Genomic DNA, 21,134 nt, shown 5'->3' with positions numbered 1-21,134 from the left:
GTTCCTTTCCCAGGGCCCTGCACATCAGAGCACTGGAACAGCCCAAGAAACCCTCTCTTTCTGACTGACTCACCCAACATGAGTGCTCTGGATTCCTGCATGTGTTCAAGCCAGGTAAGTTCAATAAAAGTCAACTTTCTGCTGGTGCTGAAGTGTTGTTACGTGTTCAGGTCTGATTTTACCGGTGCCATCGACCCAATGGTCTGTTATCACCAATATGTATGAAATTAACACCAAAAAAAAAGGACTTTACATAAAGAACGTAAAATTATAGCAACAAACTGATTTAACCCTGAACCAGAAAAATGTTGTAATAGAGAAATTTCTTTTAAGTGTTCTTTAACAATGATTATCAAAATGTCAGCTCAGAAACTCAGCCAGTAAACACAGACTTTAAAGCCAGACTGTTCATCCAGTCTGGTCTTAACGAAGTCAGTGGCTGGGAATCCTGTGTGAATGCTGACCCTGGGCACAGGAACAGAATTTCTGCTACCACAGTGCCAGGATTTCATGGTCTGAGCATCTCAGTTATTTCTGTATAAAAGGAGGAGGGATAATATTATTTCCTTTCTTCCTACTCTTTGTCTGTCTGCTCTGTTCAATTAAAGCACAAACTCTCCGGAGCAAACTCTGTTTTCCTGACTTTCTGTGGTGCCCAGAACAACGGGGCCTCTGGTGGCCTACAGCAGAGAAAATAATTGGGATTGTTTCTGTCATTAATCAGACCTCAGGATGAGCTGCATTCTGCCCAGTTCCTACATATTTCATGGACATGCAGGGAAGAATCCAACGGGACAAAAAAAGATGTGAGAGACACAGGGTTGAGACCGATGCCCACACTGCATTTACCCAATTAAAAGACAAAATTACTGGTCAAAATTAGATAAAGAGGGAAAAAACCTATTTTTTCCTTGCAGAGCTGGGACATGCTGCTGAATTTCTTGTCAGAAGCATATTTTTATGGGCAGGTTGTAAAGATCTGAAAAATAGTGTTTATAATGGAAAGGCCGACACCATGTAAAATATGTCGTTCCTCTGAAATAGCACAGAGATAATTTTTCATGGGCTTTATGAGGAATTCATTTGCCATAAAAGATCTGAAGCCCATTAGGCTGTGATGGGGACCAGTACCTTTCATTTTGTAGACAGAGGAAAAATGGTAAGTAGAAAGGCCCCAAATTACAATCTTGTTTGATTTAGATCTTAATTTTTTTTATTCTTAGCAGGCAGAGCAATGATTTGCTCAAGTGACCTGATGAATCTCTTAATACCCCATCCTCGCCCACCCCGTAATAAACTCAGTTCTTAGCACATAAAGTTTTAATGAAACCTGTGTGGAATGACTACTTTGTTAAATTTCACATAACGATCTGCCAGTTCAACATTTGGAACCACAGAATGCCTCTGCATGGAGCTGAAATGCTCTAATTACCATTATTCCCCTCTGCTTTACTGGCACGCTGCAATTTGCCAGCTGAATTTCTGAGAGAAGGTTTTGGAGCCTTCAGCAGCCATTGGGGAAAGCACAGACCTGTCTCTACAGAAAGACCTTATAATGATCAGCCTTTGTAATGACCAAAAAGAGAAAAGAGGAGTGTGAAGGAAAAGGAGGATAAGGAATAATTTTTTTTTCTGTGAAGAAGCTGAAAGGTAGAAGTCTAAACCACAAAGGTTTTGACTATAGGCCATTTCCAATTAAATGTCCCTGGGCACAGAGCACTGTGTACTTTTCCCACACTGATTTTAATCTATTTATCCCCTCTTTTTTCAGTACAGAGCCCAGGAGCTCAAGTGAGGAGGGGGCTGTGCCTGTGGTGTGGGAGTTGCACGTCAGGGCACCATTTACAGCTCCATCATAACCTTCCCCTAAAATCTGGGTCCCACCACTACTGCTGGAGTTTAAAAGCCATCTGTGACCTTCAGCAGGCACTAACCAGTGCCCACAACCATCCTGAGCTACTGCAATTCCACCCTGGAGCCCTCCCAGCATCTGTATTTTATCTGGGTGAACAAGCAAAAAATGCATTTTGAAGGGAATAATTCACTGGGCTGAGCCTCAGAAGCTACAGCTTTAATGTTTTGAGAAAAATATAGAAACAGACATAAACCTGACCTGCTGGTTCCCACCAAGAGAAGAATCTCTTGTTTTCACTCTCAGCTGCAAATTTGGAGAAGGAAGCCTGGAAGATTTTCCTAAAATGCCTGAGCACGTTCAAATGAGGCAAGAACGCCCAGCAGAGCGAAGAGGCGCTCATAAAGAACTTTCCTGAACATTACATAAAATGTGAGCCTCTTTGAGTATCTGCTTTTCATCCAATAGATACATTAATAAGACATTTAACAAGCCATTAATGAAGCAGGAGATCTTTTAGGCAGCGAAAATAAGAACTTCAAGCGGGCAAAACTGTGAAAGCAATCGGTGAAAGTGAAGTCGCAGGAGCGAGCAGCCCGGAGATTCAGCTGGATGATCACGTATCTTGCTACAGGTATCACCAACCTATCTTTAGGCACCTTCTGGAAAAACAGCTCACTGATACCAGCTCGATCAGCCCAGGAATTTGTTTGATGTGCTTAAGAGATTGGTAACAATAGCTCCTAACGTGACTGCGTTGCGAGGTGACAGCGTTCCCTTGGAGACGGTGAATCCATCCAGCCCCGGCCAGGATCCCGGCAGGTTCCCCCTCTCCAGAGGCCGTGGAACTCCTTCCCTGGGCAGGGGCAGAGATGGGAAGATAAGCTCTGCCTGTAGACAAATAGCCCTGTGCAAGATGTGAGGATTTTATGCAGCAGCCAGACATGTCTGAAAGGTAGGAGGGTGCAAGGAGACACGAACCTGTAGTCATTGCTTGACATGCTTTGACAACAAAGATAGAGTTACAGGATTGAGTGTCTTTTTTAAAATGTACCAGCCTGTATTGCTAACAGAGGTTGCTGTGCAGGGAAAACACAGGAATTCAAACAGAGTTGCTTTTCTTGGTGTCATTGCCTGATTGCTGAAAGGAAAAGCTGTCCCAACAAAAATGTTGAGTTTGTTACGAAAATGCGTGAAAGGCACGTGGATTGAGATGTGAGCTTTGCATTGGGGCAAGTCGGATCCATGAGGAAAATATTAATTAATATGCTAAGAGTGTATTATTATGGTGATAGGACCTAATTAAGTTAATTATGTCTTTGGGGGGGGCAATTTTATGAAGCATAAAGCAAGATAATTGATGCTACAGCTATCAGCGAGGATGCTTTGTAGCCATAACTTACAGGTGTGTTTGTCACTAAATTATGCTCAAAAGAACTGCTTCAAAATGTTGCATAATGCCTCATAGAACTCCTATAAAAATAATTGAAAGGTAATAGAGCGTGCAAACACTGTGTCCATATCTTCTACTCTCCGAAGTTGAGGGAGTTCTCATAATAAGTGTTTGCATACAAGCAGAGCTGCTCTGGAGCAGTAAATTGTGTGCATTCGAAATGAAGCACAGCCTGAATTCTGAGTTTGCTGTCTTTTAAATACTTTCACAAATTGTGCTGGTAAGTCACCCCTGCAGTTCGTTTATGTGGATGGCTTTGGCATTTGCCACTGTCTGGGACAACATAAATAATTGGGTGTTTGGAACCTGGGAGCAAGCACTTATTTGTGCAGGTGGTCTGGGCAGATCCAGAACCAGCTCTCAGAGCCTGCAAAACCTGCAGCTCTCACCCAGTGATACAAACCCTTTCCTTTGGGAGGATTTATTGTTCTTTTCTTAGTTTCTCTAGTTTGAATATTTTTTTTTCTCTTCCTTAAAGATGATCTTAAAACACATTTGATTTGGTTCCTTCCTCTAGAATGGTCCACATTTTTCACTTCCACAGTATCAGGACTGAAGGAAGTGAGAGCATTTTGCTGTTAAATAAGAACCTGAGCAGACTACAGAGATCAACCACACTGGAGCAGGGGCCTTTCCATCAGATATGGGCTGTGATTTGGTGGGATGTAGCAAGCACCACGGGAATTCTGACTCTGGATATGTGAAGAGTTAGTATAAATAGCCCTACTATTTGCTCCCAAACCTTTTATCCGGGGCACTTCAGATTTAAGGGGAAAGCTAAGCCTGCTCGAGGATGCTGATTCCTGAGGAGCAGCTGGGGATAAGGCTGTGGGAATTTAGACCAGAGCCCAGAACTGCTGAAAAGGCTGGGACAAAAAGCTTTTCAAATCCCAAATGCAAGAGTTTGCTCATAAACTCCTTTATCTTTGCTCCTCTTTATCTGAGCTTCCCATTTTCTGCGTGGCAGAGCTGAACCTGTGCTGTACAGCCTCAGATGTTTGTGCATCGAGGCTGCTGCTCCATCAGGAGAAAGGAGTCTTTTGACTGACACTCCTTTTTTAACAGCCAAATATCTAAAATATACACAGGAGGGACTTTTCCACTCTGTTTCTCATTCAGTATCTGTCACTGGTGTAGTTTCAGAAGTAGCTCAGCTTTAGCTCTTCAAAGTCTTCCCTGGGTTTTTAATGTACCCTACACTTAAAGGCAGCTGGACTCACACTGCAGTCAGGAAACCTGGAACATTCTGGGCTCTCTGGAAACGTGGCCAAGGTGTCAGGGAGAGGAGAACATCTCACAGCCACACAGCTGACACTGACTTCTCCATGAGGTGGGACTTTGATCGGGAGCTCAGCAGGGCATGGTTTTCCAAGGAATGGCCTGATACCTCCTCAGCCACGTTCTGAAAAATGCAGGAGCTCTTCTGCTCTCGTTCCTGACAGTTTGCAAAACACTTCAGGCTCTGAATTCCTCACTGGGACTTCCACTGAGGAGAATAATGTAAAATACAAAGGGTTAGCCATGAGTGCTTCCAGTTACCCCACAGTCTGTGCTCCCTCTTGTCAGCTCACATGGAGCCCTCCAGACTTCAAGGTGCCTGCAAAGAATTGTTTGGTACAATTTTGTGGGGTTTTGTTTATTATTGAGATGTAAAAGAAATTTTGTACCTGGATTTGGTGTAGCCATGATAAGAAATGGACTGAGGGCTGGTCTCAGGAATTAGAAGTTGGTCACACACAAGAATTTTTTCCCCCATTACCTTTTGAAGTTTCCTTTCCAAACCGCTGTTATAGAATTCTTAAAATATAGTCAAGTACCTCTGCTTAAAAGAGATCATAAATACTCCCCACACCCCCCAAAAAGAGGGAGAATGGAGGAATGCAATTGCCACAGAGGGTTTCCATTAGTGAAATTAATTCTCCTCCCATAAGAATTTAGGTCCATGATTTATGATAACCACCAATTTCTCACTGCAGGCGAAGTGAGAGGAAATGACTCAGCCTGGACAGACATCATGAATCTAATTTTTTTTCCCTTAATGCTTGACATAATCTAGTGTGCTGCTCCCAGAGGTGTCATTGGAGATTCATATCCAGCCGAAGGGCCTCACAATCAAGGCAGGAAATTTTGTTCCTTTCATGTATTGTGTGATCTGTAATTGCTGGGAATTGCATCCTGCCTCATTCATTGCCATTCCTTTTGCATCAATTTTGCAGCAAAATAGGAAGGTAAACAAAGCAAGGCAGAGAAAAGCTGTGTGGCACTTGCTCCTCCAGAAAAATCTTCTGTGACATAATGTGGGGGTCCAGCTGGTGCTTATTAAATTCAGGCAGTTTGGAGATGAAAGATGTTTCTTTCTGTCACTCCTTCCCATGGAAATTTCACTACCCACCTGATATCCATCACTTTTTTTTTCAATTTTTTTGGGAACTTTAAGTTTTATTTGCCATCATTGATACAGAATTTTGTGAGTGGGTTTCCTGCCAGGAGATCAGAACAGATATGATGTTAAATGGTTCAGCTAAAATGTTTTATCCCACATTTCCAGGGACTGGGAGTTTATATTCCTGTCTCAGCAGAGGAGGTAGTATCTAGCTGAGAGGAAGGTAGGTTTTGAAAAGTCTTGCAGTTATAAATAGTGATTTGAATACATCCTAAAAGATCACTCCCAAACTGAGAAAAATAACAGATCTTTTTCTTAAATACGAAAGAATTTCTACAAATTTCTTTGGTCTGATCTCATTTAATATACAAGGAGGTAAAAGCAGAACAAACACCAAGATAGAGCTAAACAAGAATTATTCCCAGCACTTTTTTATTTTCTGGGGTGGTTTTTTTTTTGCTGTTTACCCAATGTAAATCCTCTTTTCCCAGGGCTGCTGTGTGTGAACTCCTGCTGCTCTGTTCCACACACACCCCACCAGGGGCTTTGCCTCCAGGTGACCTCAAAGAGTGTCTCAGAAAATAGCTGTTATTTTCCAAAATGCTTCCTGGAAGTCACCTACAGTTCACTGGGGCTGGTCTGACCCCATTAAAACCCCACCACAGAGCAGAAGGGAGGAGAGCTGCTTGTCAGAGCTGTTCCTGCCCAGTTGCAGGTCACCAGGACACACGAGGGTTTGTCAATAATCTGTAATTGTCCATTTTAACCACTGCTCTCCTTAACCTGTTACTCCCACTATGTTACTCTTTGCCTTCCTGCCCAAACCATTTTAAAGCTGCATTTTTATTCTGTATTTCTGCTCCTGACTCCAGTTGTTTTATGATGCTGACTGACAGCTGAGGCTCCCTGGCAAGAGCTCCCCAAGCCTGTAGAGCAAACGTCAAATTACAGCTCTGGATGCACACCCTGGCTAAATTAAATCATTGTTTTCAAGTATTCTCTGGTAAATTCCTAAATTGCAGCTGACAGCCTTCAATTCTTCAATCCCTCTGAAGCACAATTGGAGAAATTGCCCCATTTGGGGTGTATAAAATGTGACTTTTGGAAGAGTTTCTAGGCAAGGGAGAGAGCATGAACACGGCTGCAAGCTGGAGGTTGGACTTGGTAACCTTGGAGGTCTTTCCCAGCACTAATGATTCTGTAATTTGAATACTCTGTTGAACAAAGATCAGCTTTTCTCCAGATCTCTGAGAATCCCCTAGGACACACCCAAGAGATTAAAATAAATATACTAATATTAATCAAATAATGAGTTAAAACACATGTACTATGGAATAAAATAAACTGAGGTATCTTTTTGTCCAACCCACATCCATAAAAGCAGAGCTCTCCTGGGTAGAAGGGAACAAACACTTTGTGCTGTTGAACAAGCTCAGCTCTCCATTTTCTCCAGGACTCAGCTTTTCTAACAAACTGCCAGTAAATTCCTCTTCCTGATGTTCAGCCACATCTGTGAAAGGCTCCTGTGTGTGAGGAAATGCAGCTCAGGCGAGGGGTGAGGGGCTTGCCCATGGTTTGGCCTCAGGTTGTGGCTGCTGACAAGTCCTACCCTGAGCTATTCTGTGTTTTCTCTAATTATTTTCTGCAATTATAAAGCAAAACCAATACAATTTGCATTTCTCTGGACAGAATCTACACTGGCTTAACGTCTCCTCTCTAGTTCCTCAGGTCTGACTAGGAGCAATCAGAAGTTCTTTAAATCCTATTCCTCCCGCTGCTCCATCCTTAGTGATGCACACAACATTCCACCGGTTTTACCCCAAACCAGAGGAATCCTCGGGCAGAACTGGGACTCCAGGCTTCCTTTCCCAGTAAGTGTTGGGTTCCCCAGCCTGATTGCAGCTCTGTAGAGAAGAGACATCGCCAAAGAGGAGCTAAGGCAGAAATCTCTTCCTCAGCTTTGAGGTGGATTTTCGTTACCCCCTTTTATCCTCCGAAACTGGGGTGGAATTCAAACAAGCTTCTGCTCTTTGGGGTCAGCTGTGGCAGGGGATTTGCCTTGGAGCTCTGAGCACCAAACTGCTGCCCTGGGCAGGTGGATAATGAGCCCTGAGAAGATTCTCCAAAATCTGAGCCAATTGTTCGGAGTTAACCAGGATGAGCTGCAGCAAACTCCACTCAACCCTGAATCCCCACAGCATTCACCAGCTCCTGCTCCTGGCTCTGACTGGGGGATTTCTGCTGCCAGAAGGCCAGAAATAAGAGAAAGCACAATGTCAGAGCCTCAGGAGCTTTTACTGATTCTTTTATATCTTTATTTTGCCTTTTTTAAAGCTGCCTTCTGACTCCTTCAAGTACCTTGGCTGGTGTGACATAGAAGAACACGGCGTTCGAGGAGATCAGCTCCGCTCTCCCCGAGTGAGGGAAGGTAAAGATCAAAAAGACACTTTGACATTTCAGCCCTAACTCTATTGAGTCCAAGAGTACATCCTTAAAAGTGATGAGCTTAAATCATGGAGTTTGCCATTCTTTTGAAAAGGGGCAGGATTTCATCTCAGGGTGCCCATACTTGCTTTTTTAAAAATCATCAGGAAATTACCCTTTATAGTTTCCAAAATGAAAAACAACTGCCTGAACTGCAAATTGAAAGTGTTTAGTATTAATGTGGTGCTGATTACTTTTCTCCAAAGTTCATTATCATTTGACAGCTCAGAATGCAGTAGCCAAACAGCCAAACAAGAAAGCAAGAGGGAAACCCAGTCCTGCAAACAGTGGCACTTCTATTGTACTTTAAATTGGCTCAGCTACAATCTAGAGACACACTCAAGAACAGATGGGGCTAAAATTTCAGTATTTGCATGTTTGGGAGTAAACAGCAGAAAGTTTCCAGCCTGACCTTGCTTTAATCAGGAATTTGAAGGTGTCCATAGCTCTAAACATTTCATTAAGACTTTGAGTCTCCAGAGTGTGTCTGTGTCAAAAAAACGAGCTTTGGAGTGGGGCTGCTGATCCTTGTCCCTGCCCTGGAAGCTGCAAATTGCCCTTTCTCAGGACAATCAAAGGCTAACTCATAGCATGGCAAGGAATAAGAAGGATTTTAGATCCTTACGAACAACCCTTCAGAAAGAGTTTTCATTCTGAGCTGTAGCAGATCTGTCCTTTACCAGCCATGCACAAAATCACCACGGCTGTAGATTGCTGGCTGAATTACGGGCCTGGAAATGGTAGAAAAATCTCCCCATTAATTTATATCTCAGGAACCTGGAAACTTACAGACCTATAATATTATACACATTTCTTCATTACAGAATCTTCCCAGCAATTTTTATATATACATTCTTCCTGCAAGAGACTAAGTGCCAGTTCTGTATCACATCCTCAACTGCAAATCTTTTTCTCTGTCCAGGGCCCTCAGAAGAAGAGCTGTTTTTCAGAAAAGAAGAGCATACCCTGAAAAAAAGGAAACAAGTAACTGAGACAGAGAAATGGGAAAAGAGGCTTCAAGAGAACTGGGAAAACTGTGCTGTAAAACTTTCTCATTAACCCTTTTGACTGTAGTTGTAAAGAAGCCCAATGATGATGTGCTGGCTGCTCACTGCATTTAATAGGTTTAAACCTGTTGTAAGGAAGGTGTCCCTGGCTATGGCAGAGGGTGGAATTGGATGGATTCTAAATCCCCTGCCAGCCCAGACTGTTCTGTGAGGACTCTATGAATATTTATAGCTGGCTGCTGCACAGCACTTTGGTGCCAGATGAGTTTAGAAGCCAAACTAATAAGCCACAGTCAGTCCTGCTCCGTCCCCACACACTGGTAACCCCCTCAGAGAGGAAGGAGGAGATGGACAGTAAAATTCGTGCTTGAGAGATGGTTTCTTTCTTCCTTTCAAAGAATTAAGGAGCCCATCACTATGATTCTGAGGTGAATTTGGCACTTGGCACCACCAATTGTTATAACAGCAGCAGCATAAAATGCATTCTAATTTTAACTACCTCTGGCTAATTCTACATTTAATGATAAAGCTATTACAAAGCAAGTGAAAAAAAAAAAAAAAAAAAGTGATTTCTCTTATTTTTCCCTTCCCAGGAGTTGAACCTTTCCTTCCAGGACCTGGGTGATCTTTACCAGGTGGAAAACTTCAAAAGAATCCTTCGAAGATTAATTCGGGTGGAAAAGCTTTGGTTGGTGGACAATTCCTTGACAGACCTCAGTGCCATAAGGTTGCCAAGGTAGACAAAATGTCATGTTTCTATTTTTATGTAATACCACAGAAATCAAAATTTTACTGGGGTGACAGCTGGAGCAGGCTCTTGAGAACTGCCAAATCTGCTCTTGGGGGGGGTTCTGGATTGAGAATCCATCAGTTTGATTCTGTTCTGAGCTCATGCCATCCCCAGGCTGAAAATATCCAGTGAGGAGATCAGATAATGTCCCCTTTATTCCTGGGGATTAATTAATGAGTCTTGTCAGCTTCAGGGAGATCTGTGCCAAAAGGGGAGGCTGCTGAACACAGATCTCTGTGAAGAGATGGTGGAACAAAGCCCAAGCAGAGAGGCCAAGCATGACCACGACAACTACAAATTTATTTTGCCATCCATCTGTTGCTACTCTGCTGTTGTGATTTTGGGTGTATGGAGAGTTGTGGTGTTGAGAACAGAAATAATGATGCATCTGCTGTACAATATAAAGAAATTAGGGGATATAAAGTGTAGGGATGTGATCTGGCAGTCCATGACTAGGCAAAAATAGCACAAATGCAAAAGCAGTGTATAAAAGTTATCCCTGTTGTAGGGATTGTGTCCCAGATGTGACAGTGATGCCATACACTTTGTACTTTACAGATGCAGAGAGCTAAATGTAAATAAAAACCACTTTACATCCTTCAAACAGCTGCCAAAGATCCCTCAGATTCAGCACTTATCCCTCGCTGAAAATAACATCACGACCCTACGGGGGATTTCAGACTTCAGACACACTCCACTTGAATCCCTCATCCTCAGGAGGAATCCCTGTGAGTTCCAGGAAAGATACAGACAACTGTAAGTCTGACCCTCCCGTGGCTAACAAAAGTGATGAACACAAATAAATGTTTGCCAGAGTTTCAAAGGAATAGGATCTCAATTCCAGCAAGCTTTCTAAAGAAGCTTTTTATTTCCCCGTAGTTTCAACGCTCTGAAACGCTTCAGGAACGTGGGTTAGTGAGCTATCAGGTGATAAAAGCCCCAAAATATTCAGAAACTGCCTATGATGCTTTTTAATGGCATGGCTGGCAGTTCTGGAGCTGAACTAAACCCATGGATCAACTTTAGAGACAGTGAGCAGGGCAGACAAATTAGATTCCCTTTTATTAATAGAAACTACCTATTACTCAAACTCTCTTCAGTCTCATTGTATCCTTGGTGGGTTCTGCAAGGAGCCTGAATTGCATTACGTGTCAGAGGTGGAATCAGGAGGATGTCTCGAAAGACAGGAGCAAAAGCAGCAGAAAATTAAGTTCCCTTGATTTGATTTTTCTGGATTCCCCCCTGTCCCTGTGGCAGGGCTGTGGGAGCTGCTCTGCCTTGAGCAGTGAAAATCCTGTTGCCTTCCAGGCTTTGGGATGTGCTGGAGATTAAACAGAGCAGCCTCAGACACTGGAAATGGAAATTCTAATCCAAGACATTACAATGCAGGGAAATTCAGGAGAATATAATCTATTCTAAGTCTCACTCTTAGGAAATCTGCATGGTTGAATGTTTTCCCCCACTACAAACACAGCCAGGTGTTGATATTTTAAAGATAAATCTTGCAGAGTGCGTCTGAAATGGGACACACTCCTCCCATCGCTTCCTGGGAGGGGGAAAAAAGAGAGGAGAAGTTGAAAAGAAGTGTTTGATGAAAACCTTTCTGAGTTCCCAATATGTTTTCCTTTAGCCTTGTGGCAGTGTGGGGTGATGCTGGTGCTTTCTCAAGGCAGGGAGGCAGATATCAGCATGGAAGGGGAAAAGTAAATTTGAAATGATGGATTTCACATTTTATTTGCATATCTAAAAGTCCAGGAGAACAAAAGCAGAAAACCACCTTTTAAAAATTCTTAATTGTGTTTCTGCTCTCAGTCTGCCAGTTCTTAGGACAATTAAATATTGGTATTATTTGGTGTAAGTCTGGTGTTATGTTCAGTCTCAGCACTGGAATTCTTGAAGTGCTTTATTGAGTCTGAGGATGTAAAAGTGGTGCAATAGAGTGAAATCTGAGAGTTTTAATTAGCTCTTTATCAGATAAATTCTGCAACAAATGCCAAATCAAGATTTCCAGCAACCCAAATCTATTTTAGATAAGTTTGAATCCACTGTTTCTTTTTTATCAGTGTCTGTATGGTTGTCAACATTTCCCAAGCTTATTTTTCTCAATTTCTGTTTTTCCTTTTGTCTCTCTTTAAGTGTGTTCTCCAATTTGCCAAACCTGAAAATACTGGATGGTATCCCAAAACTGCCAGAGGACTGTTCACCCCCTGATGTCAGGTTTTTTTACAGAATGTGCACTATACTCTAGCACTGTATTTTTGCAGCATCACAACTGTGCTACAACCACCTTGCTTAAAAGAGACAATAAATCCTGCTTATGGAAGTTCTATTTTTTTTTTTTAACTTGTCAAAGAGATATTGAAACAGAAATAAAACATTTTTGAGTGCATTTGTGATACCAAGTAAGTTTGGAGATGGATATGCTAATAAGACATAATGTTATACTGAATATCATGAGTTTGGTGTATTAAAAATAGAGTGTGATTTTCTCATCTAGGAGCTCTGTGTCGACAGCACCTCACAATTACTGACTCCCACTGCATTTAATTAAAACATATCCAAGCTCAGACCCCAAGCTCATTGTGGGAAGTGACACAGGGATGAACACCCCAAGAAAAGGAAAACAAATCCCACAACTGAATAAAAAGCCCCACCAATGTCCAGGTGCTCTTTAATGAGCTTTGTACATGGGAAAAGCTGAGCCAGCCCAGCCCTTTTGACCCTTAGAAATGAAAAAAAAAAAAAAAGATAATTAAAAAAGACCTTGTTTTTGGTGTGGCTGGGGAGGTAAATCATGAAATGATGGAAAGGAAAGGAGACTTTTGTCTGACTGCTGGCATTGCTTGGGGATGTCCTGTTGCTAAATAGGGGCTCCTCAGAGCAAAGCTACAGGAGGGAAAGACCTGGAAGCTGCCAAGGGATTTGTAAAGGCTCACAGGATATCTGGGTGCAATTATCTTTGAGAGGTATCTGTCCTTGGCTCTGATTGATTTGCTGTCCAGTCTTAGGGGTTTTTTTTCCCAACCAGCACACAAATAGCTCTGCCACCAGCAGTGCAGGGGAAGAATGACAGAGCCCTGGAAATGAAGCCAATTAAGGGAATTGCTGAATTCCAGAGCCAGTCAATAAATTCTCTGCTGTGTGCTGGCTGCAGGGAGGAGGAATGAGAGCTCAGCCCTGCAGGGCTCTGCAGTGCCATGACTTACCAGCAGAAAGGTCACAGCAGCTCTGTTCAACATCTGTACTGCATCCAAGCACGAGAAATCACCAGCTTGGAGAGGTTCCAGGCTCTCCCCTAGGGCTGAGCTCACCTCTCCCACAGCTCAGCAGCCAAAACAGGTGATCAAGACACTGCACCAACGAAATCACAAGATCTTTAATGTATGACAGGATCTGGCTCAGGGGATTTTCTACAGGAAAAGGCAGTGGAGCACCCCAAAGAGGTCAGCTTGATGGTCACCCTCAGGAAATATTCTTGAAATTGGGAGAAGCAGAGCAGTATTTACTGATCTACTGATGCAGCCAGTGGGATCCACCCCAGCACTGGGAACAGAGCAGGCTGTGACAAACCCCTCCGAAAACACACCCAGGATCAGGAGGGAAATTCAACAACACACAGCAAAGAGCTTTTACAGGTTCAGAGAGAGATGGTGTGGTTTGCACAGAAACAACACAACCAGGGATCCGAGACAGGGAAACAGAGCATCGTGTGCTGCACCAGGCAAACTGGTCCAGAGAACAGGAATCTTTGCTATGGAGGGGAACAGAAAACGTGAAAGCTTCCAATGGACTGAGGATAGTGGTCTGCCTCAGGTCTGGAATGAATCCAGGTGCCCTGTAACATATTGTCATTATAAAGAATCCCTGTTGTGGCTGTAAGGTTGAACACAAAGGATTAAATTTATTTTCAGCTGGGAAATGTGTGAGACAACACTGTGTCCTGGGAAATGAGGCAGGCAGCTAGAGGGGGAACAGAGCCTGAAGGAGCAGACTCACTGACCATTTACCTCACTGACCACCCACCTTACTGACCACCCCACTGACCACCCCACTGACCCCTACCTGGCCAGGCTGAGAGCAGAGAGCAGCTGGACACTGCTGTGTGTCTGTGACTGGAGACAGGAAAGGGAAACAGGCTTTTCCCAGAGTGTCAGACCCTGAGGAGCTCTCAAAGCAGCAATGCTGAAATCACAACACGAAGCACTCCAGGACTAGGCTCCCTTCCCAGAACTCAGCGTCAGAAGGTGAGGCTGAGATGGGAAATTGCTCCAGTCCCGTGGGCAGAGGTTTCAGTCACCAGCTCCTGGTAGAGTTACCAGCCACCTCTTGCAGAGGGAATTAGGAGCTGCTGGAGTCTCTCCTGGGAGCAGGAGGCTCAGAGGCTCTGCTGTTTACACCTGAGTGCTGGGTCAGTCACGAGAGAAAGGCACAGGCACCGATTTATTCTTTCCCAGCAGGAAGCTGGTTCTGCTCTCATAATTTTTCATTTCATTATTTTAATGCTCTGGCTCTGGGGTCCCAGGGCAGTATGAGGTAATTCTGGGGAGACTTGCTGGGTTTATTTAAAGTGCATCCAGGAGCAAGGGTGTGCTGGTGATAAAGTTTGAGCTGTTTTGCAGTGAAGGGATTTAAAGAAGATCACAGAACCACAGAACGGTTTTGGTTGGAAGGGACAGAAAATCCCATCTAATTCAACCCCCTGCCTTGGGTTACCCCAAGCCCCATCCAGCCTGGCCTTGGACACTTCCAGAGATCCAGGGGCAGCCACAGCTGCTCTGGGAATCTGTGCCAGGGCTTCCCCACCCTCCCAGGGAACAATTTCTTCCATCCACTCTGAAATGTAAAGTAATAGCTGCCACCAGTGAGCTCAGTATCAAAGTGTCATGAAATCAATTTCCAATTACTTACAAAGACTCCTTTGAACCTGACATTTCATGAAAATGTAGCAAAGTGTTCCCAAAGTCTTGCTTAACATCCTTGGACAGCTCCAGGGCTGATGAGCCCAAAACTGTCTCGTTTAGCTGTCTCTTCACTTCTCATTATGTCTAAACCTCTCAGTGCAAATTAGAAAAGTTTGAATAGAAAAATTTGAGCAATGTCAAATAAAAAAAAAAAAATCCAAAAAACAGATTAACTAAATGAACAGAAAGAAAAAGAAGATTTTTCATTTAATCATTTATTATGATCCCATGAGTTTCAGAGCAGGGTTTAAAAGGTCTGTAATTATTACAGTTCATGGGTCATGGAAGCAAAGTTGCAGCAGAGAAGAAACCATGGAGTAGAGATGAGCATTTCAGAAACCATCTGGTTACAGACACCTCACCTTGCAGAACATGAAGGACAAACACCCCGTGCTCCTACTGGTCCAGATTATCTAAGTCACTCAGGAAATAAAGGCTTTGAGCCAGTCTCCTTCCCCAGGACTGCTGGGTGTGAACACAGCAAAGAGGGAAGCACTGGGCTGAGAAATGAGCTCTTTTTGTGCCTTACACTGGGCTTCAGAGGCTGGGAGAGTGCACCACAGGCAAAGCAGAGCTGGTCCATCAGCAGGAATTTTAATGCAAACCCTTCCACCCCAAATTTCCACCCTGCTATGGATTAAATAACTCAAGGGTGAATATATTTATATAATAAATAAATATATTATTTATTATATATATTATTTATAATATATGATATATAATATATAATATATTATATATAATATATAATATATAATATATAATATATAATTTATAATATATAATATATAATATAATATATAATATATATAATATATAGTATATAATATATAATATAATATATAATATATAATATATAATATATAATATATAATATATAATATATAATATATACTATATACTATATAATATATACTATATAATATATACTATATACTATATAATATATAATATATAATATATAATATAGAGTGTTATAATGTTATTATTTTATTATATTATTATATTTATAATATATAATTATTTGTATACAATTATATTTATAATATACAATTATTGACATATCTATAATAAATAATAAATATAAATATATATTTATTAAAAATAAATAAATTTTTTCACTCAAGGGTGAATCCCTTGAGTTCAGCCTGGCAGTGCTGGGGCACAGAGCAGCCATAAGGACATCACAAGAGGCTTCCTGAGGTCCTTGTCAGCTCCCAGGATGTTGTATCCATGATTAATGTGCCTGGCACAGCCTTTGGAGGGTGCAGTGGGAAGGGATGTGGGTGCTGTGGTCAGCCCAGCTGTGCCTGCAGAGGCACCCTGGCACTTCCCATGGCCAGCAAGGGCATCCCTCCTGTCCTGCTCCTGCCCTGGCTCCTGCCCAGGGCATCTGAGTGCTGGCAGGGCCAGGACAGAGCTGCTTTGGTGCTGCTTTTAACCCTGGCCCAGCAGGAGTGAGGGCCCAGCTCCTGCCCAGGCTGGATTCCCCAGCACAGCTTCCAGGGATTCAGGGCTGCAGGAGCTCATCTCCGCTCTGCTGCAGGGATGGAAGGGAGGAAAGCACTCACAAAGCAGGGATCAGGTCACCAAAAAGGCCACTGTGAAGCTGTTAGCCTTGGAGAGGTAGAGCACCCTCCCCTTGCCCCAGAGAACCTCCAGTCTGGATATATCAGACTGTGTTCATTTATTTCACCATTTCCTTCCTGACTGATTAAAGCCAAACACCTCCTGGGCTGGGTAAGGCAGCTTTCAATCATCACCACTTCATTTTTGCTGTTCAATAAAGCATTTTCAGCAGTTTTGATGATTTCCTTACTATCAGCACTGAAAGGAAAAATGGATTTATTGAATGTGCTGACTGACACTTTGATCCATTTGGATACACGTATGGGACATGCAGAGACACATGGCAGGAAGAGTGGTGGAAACAAGTTATTGAGACATCCCAGATCACTCATTTCTCATTTGTAATCTATCACTCCAGACACATTTGGTTTGGAATTGCCAGGTACACACTCCATTATGCAATTGAAAGCCCTGAAGGTAAGGAAAGAAAGCCATCAACAACAAATGCTTTGGATGAAAACAGCCTTAAAAATAAATGTGATAGCATAAAGAGGGATGAGAGAAGCTTGGACAGTAATAAAGTGGAAGTGATCAGAAGTTTCATGATTAGTCAGGCTGTGGGAAATGGTCCAGTCAGCCCTGGGAAGTGAAATCCCAGCCAGGTTTTTGGTTTTTTTTATGATTCTTTTTAATACAGATTATTTTACTTTTCTTATGTGATATTTCCCATTCCTACTCTACACAAAATCTGTTTATTTTCTAGTAGGTTGCTATAATTACTCTTTACAACCTGAGCACTGAACCAGTTTAAGGATGCTCCTATTAAAAGGTGTGGATGATGGAGTCAGAGTTTCTTTGATTTACTTTAATTTTCTGTATAAAATGCACAACTCTCCATTTTTTTAAGCCCAAGGACACCCAAACAAGTGTCTGCACCTATTCTCCCAGCCCTTCCTCAGTCAGTTCTTGGCTCTCCCCTCCTCTCAGTATCACAACCTTTGAGCTGTGAGCTGTGGTCTCCCAGCTTGGGTCCTGCTGCTTTTTCTGTGCCAGCTCTGTCACTCCTGAGGCTGCAAGGCCCTTCCCCAGCTCGGGCTGCTGCTTCCCCCGAGCCCCAGCCTCCATCTCTCCATCCCTCCATCCCTCCATCCTTCCATCCCTCCATCCCTCCATCCCTCCATCCCTCCCTCCCTCCATCCCTCCATCCCTCCATCCTTCCATCCCTCCATCCCTCCATCCCTCCATCCCTCCATCCCTCCATCCCTCCATCCCTCCATCCCTCCATCCTTCCATCCTTCCATCCCTCCATCCTTCCATCCCTCCATCCCTCCATCCCTCCATCCCTCCATCCATCCCAGGCTGTCTCTGGCTGCTGCAGGACCAGCCTTTCCCCCAGACTGAGCTGTTCTTTCTCTCCTTGCCCATTCCCTGGCCCTGCCCTGCAGCTCCTGCCAGGCCCAGCACAGCATTTGGGATGTTTGGTGCTGGCTGGACAAAAGGAAATTGGAGCAAGTTCTGTGGGATTAAACAAATCCTGTCTGTACAAGCTATCCCTGTTTATCTTCCAAAGGCAGAATACCTGCTGAGGACAGGTGTCCAAGGCACATTCCACAGCAATATCTTCAGCTTGGTGAATATTTGGAATCTAAGAGACAAAGAACAAGTTGCTTGACCCTGCTGCCCTCCTGGTACACTCAATTCAATGTTTTACCCGCTCAAAGTATCAGCAGTTTTCTCCCCCCTGCTATTTTGTTTTATTTTATCATCTTCCTTTTAGCATTGCAGCAAATACAACCATAAAATCAGAGCTGAAGCTCCAAAGGGTAGATGAATTCCTGAGGAAAAAATGGAATATAATGTTAATTCTACAGAGGGAAGTGCTCAAAGCACTTGTCGTGTCCCATGCCACAAAGAGGAGGCAAAAATAACCCAAGTTTTTTACTGTGACAGTTTCACACTCAAACACTCTGCACCAAAACCTTCACAGTGTCAGAGTGCCTAATTATTATATTTGGTGCCTAATCCTTGTCAGCTGGAACATGCCAGAATAAATCCGGGATGAAATTCTTTGCAGAATAATCCCGTTTATTCTAGCTGGGTTTATTTACACCACAGATGTCTGATGGTTATTAAAGAGGCTGTAATTAAGTCTTCCTTAACTCTGCCTTTAATCCTGGACCTTCACATCCTGATTTAGGGCCTGCCTGGGTGTCATGAGCAGTTTTGGTGCTGGATGCAGCTCTCTTGAGCTCGGGCCTGGAGGGAGCAGACGGCAGCAGGAATCCTGCCCAAGTCTGTCCCAGTTCCAGCACAATTGTGTGGCTCTGCAAAGTCCTGTATGGCACTCTCTGAGGGATTATGGAATCATAAAATAATGGAACAGCCTGGGTTGGAACAAAACCTTCAAGATCTTCCAGTTCCACCCCTCAGCCATGGGCAAGGACACCTTCCCCTATCCCAGGTCGCTGCATCCAAGCTGGTCTGGGACAATTTCAGAGATGGGGAGCCCACAGCTTCTCTGGCAGCCTGTGCCAGGGCCTTGCCACCTTCACTTCCTCCTGATATCTGTTCTAAACCAGAGAAATCATCAAGGACAGCTGAACATTTCAAAACCTGTCTGCTCATAAACACCTCACCTTGCAGAACATGAAACACCCCATGTTCCCACCGCTCCAGATTATTTTAGTCACAAAGGAAATAAAGGAATCCAGCCCTCCTTGTCACTCCTTGCCCAAAGTCCCTCTCCATCTTTCCTGTAGCTCCCTTCAGGTCCTGGAAGGCCACAGTTAGGCCACCCCAACAGCTTTCTCTCCCAGCGTGGACCAACACAATTCTCTCATCCCTTCCTTGCAGGAGAGATGCAGAGCAGGGTGAGCTGATTATTACTTTTTGTTGGCCATGAACATTGGGTTATTAATTACTGAACACCACTTGGCTGTTGAGAAGCAGCTGCTGAGCAAGCTCTTTGTGAGATTGTGCTGCTGAGGGCTCTCCTTGCCTTTATCCCCTTTCCAGGAGCACTGGCTGCCTCCAGCACGGACCTTGAGCTGGGTTTTCCCCAGCCTGGGGGTCAGGGGTGCCTTTCCTGCCATGGAAGTGACACATCTTGTTCCCTCTGCTGCCACTGGAACAGCCCAGGAGCTGCTGCTGTGAACTTCCATCCAATCCCTGTCCCTTTTTTCCTTTTTTCTTTCCTTTTTTTTTTTTGTTTCTAATACAAGCTGGCTTTGGAGGGGGTGAATTCTGTGTGCTGTGGGGAGGAGGTGTTGCTGTGAAGCCGTGTACAGGAGGAATACAGGAATTGCCCCTGGGAACAGCAGATGGAAGCTCCTGTGCTCTTCATGAGTGGCACCCGAATTTCTTCTTTCTGCAAGGACTGTGGAGCTCCCTTAGGACTGAGCTGAATTCAGCCTTCCTCCCCCAGCCTCCTTCTGTTGTTTTAATTAAGCTGTAATTCATCTCTTTCTTTCAAATTGTTCTCCTCATTTGCTTGGAGGTGTGTTCTTTAATTTGCTGCAGGAGAGCCAAGCTGCAATTCCAGAGGGGAGGAAACACTTCCCAGACACCCTCAGCTCTTGTCCTTCCCTAGAGGTGAGGGGAGCTCTGCTGTCACCACCAGCTGGGACAGGGCTCATCCTCTACCACAGGGCTTTGCAACCCCCTCAGCACTGATTTTAGTTACTCCCTACTCTCCTTTCCTTCATTTCTCTGAATAATCCAGTTTGAACAAACCCCATTGATTGGGAGAGAAGCTCTTCACAGAATTAGGGGTTTATCTATTTGAGAGATGTCTGTCTGAGCACTGGGAGCAGACACAGCCATTAATATTGTCTCAGGTGAAATAATACGACCTGAACTATCCAACAATGAGAGCTGGAGAGAGCAGAGCAGCCAGGAAATCCCGGCCAAAGAACTGAAGTGCAGCTGCCAGAAGTTCAAATGAATTAGAAAAAAAAAAAAAAAAGTGTATTATTCAGTGGAACGAGCTACAGCCAAAAGAAACACAGATTTCACAGAGAAACACTGAACTTTTTGACAATAACAACCAGCTGCAATTTGCCACTCTTTCTTCCTTAAGCCATTCTGGGTCTCTTGGTTGCTGAGTTTTTGCTGAAAGTTGTACCCAGCATGCCTGAAAGAGCCCACCTGAGGGAGCTGGCACTAGGTCCTGGCTTTAAAGTGCCTTTTTCCCTCTTTGTGCTAATTTTTTGGGCTGTGCAAATTATTCTCCAGTGCTTCCTGCAGGCCTGAAAGAATTCCATTTTGTAGGATTTCTAAAAGGATAACATCCCCTTATTATGGAGCTCCTTAAAATTGCCTGGATGTTCGTGTTAAAGGTCTCTTTTTGAGTCACAGTGTGCTGCTTCTGTGCAGAGAGGCTCCCAAAACCCTCTGTGGGGCTGAGCACCCCACATATCTCTCCCAGGCTGTTTCTGCTGGGCACTGTTCAACCATTTCTTCCTAAGAATTATGAAATTCAAGCTTCCCACCTATAATTTCACCTTCAGATGGAGCCCAGTCGATGTTTCCACTGCCTGGTGTGGGAGCTGCCCAGGGCAGCTGGGGCTGAGCTCCTCTCCCAGGTGCATCTCGCTGCTGGGATTTATTGTGGTGGTCAGGTCAGTGATGGTTCAT

The 21,134-nt window shown here is 43.7% G+C and overlaps 1 protein-coding gene across 2 annotated transcripts; it reads left to right on the top strand.

Annotated features, from left to right (window-relative positions):
• Positions 1 to 12,218, top strand: LOC148183630 (uncharacterized). 2 transcript variants are annotated; one of them, XM_088061183.1, is made up of 8 exons: positions 1 to 114; positions 1,772 to 2,807; positions 7,409 to 7,559; positions 8,023 to 8,116; positions 9,095 to 9,213; positions 9,773 to 9,915; positions 10,577 to 10,725; positions 12,106 to 12,218. In XM_088061183.1, exons 2-8 carry the CDS (start codon positions 2,782 to 2,784, stop codon positions 12,129 to 12,131), a joined length of 708 nt encoding a protein of 235 aa, XP_087917309.1. In that variant the 5' UTR covers positions 1 to 114; positions 1,772 to 2,781; the 3' UTR covers positions 12,132 to 12,218. The 2 variants fall into 2 exon arrangements, with proteins under 2 accessions (XP_087917309.1, XP_087917308.1); XM_088061182.1 differs by having other exon boundaries at positions 10,528 to 10,725; positions 12,106 to 12,217.
• Positions 12,219 to 21,134: the final 8,916 nt, after the last annotated feature.

The sequence above is a fragment of the Pseudopodoces humilis genome, chromosome 11 (assembly GCF_049639895.1).
Source record: "Pseudopodoces humilis isolate 2021_Gansu_Grassland_sample_001 chromosome 11, ASM4963989v1, whole genome shotgun sequence".
Taxonomy (NCBI): Eukaryota; Metazoa; Chordata; class Aves; order Passeriformes; family Paridae; genus Pseudopodoces; species Pseudopodoces humilis.
Note: the sequence above shows the minus strand (reverse complement) of the source record. Positions and strands in the feature narration are given on the sequence as shown.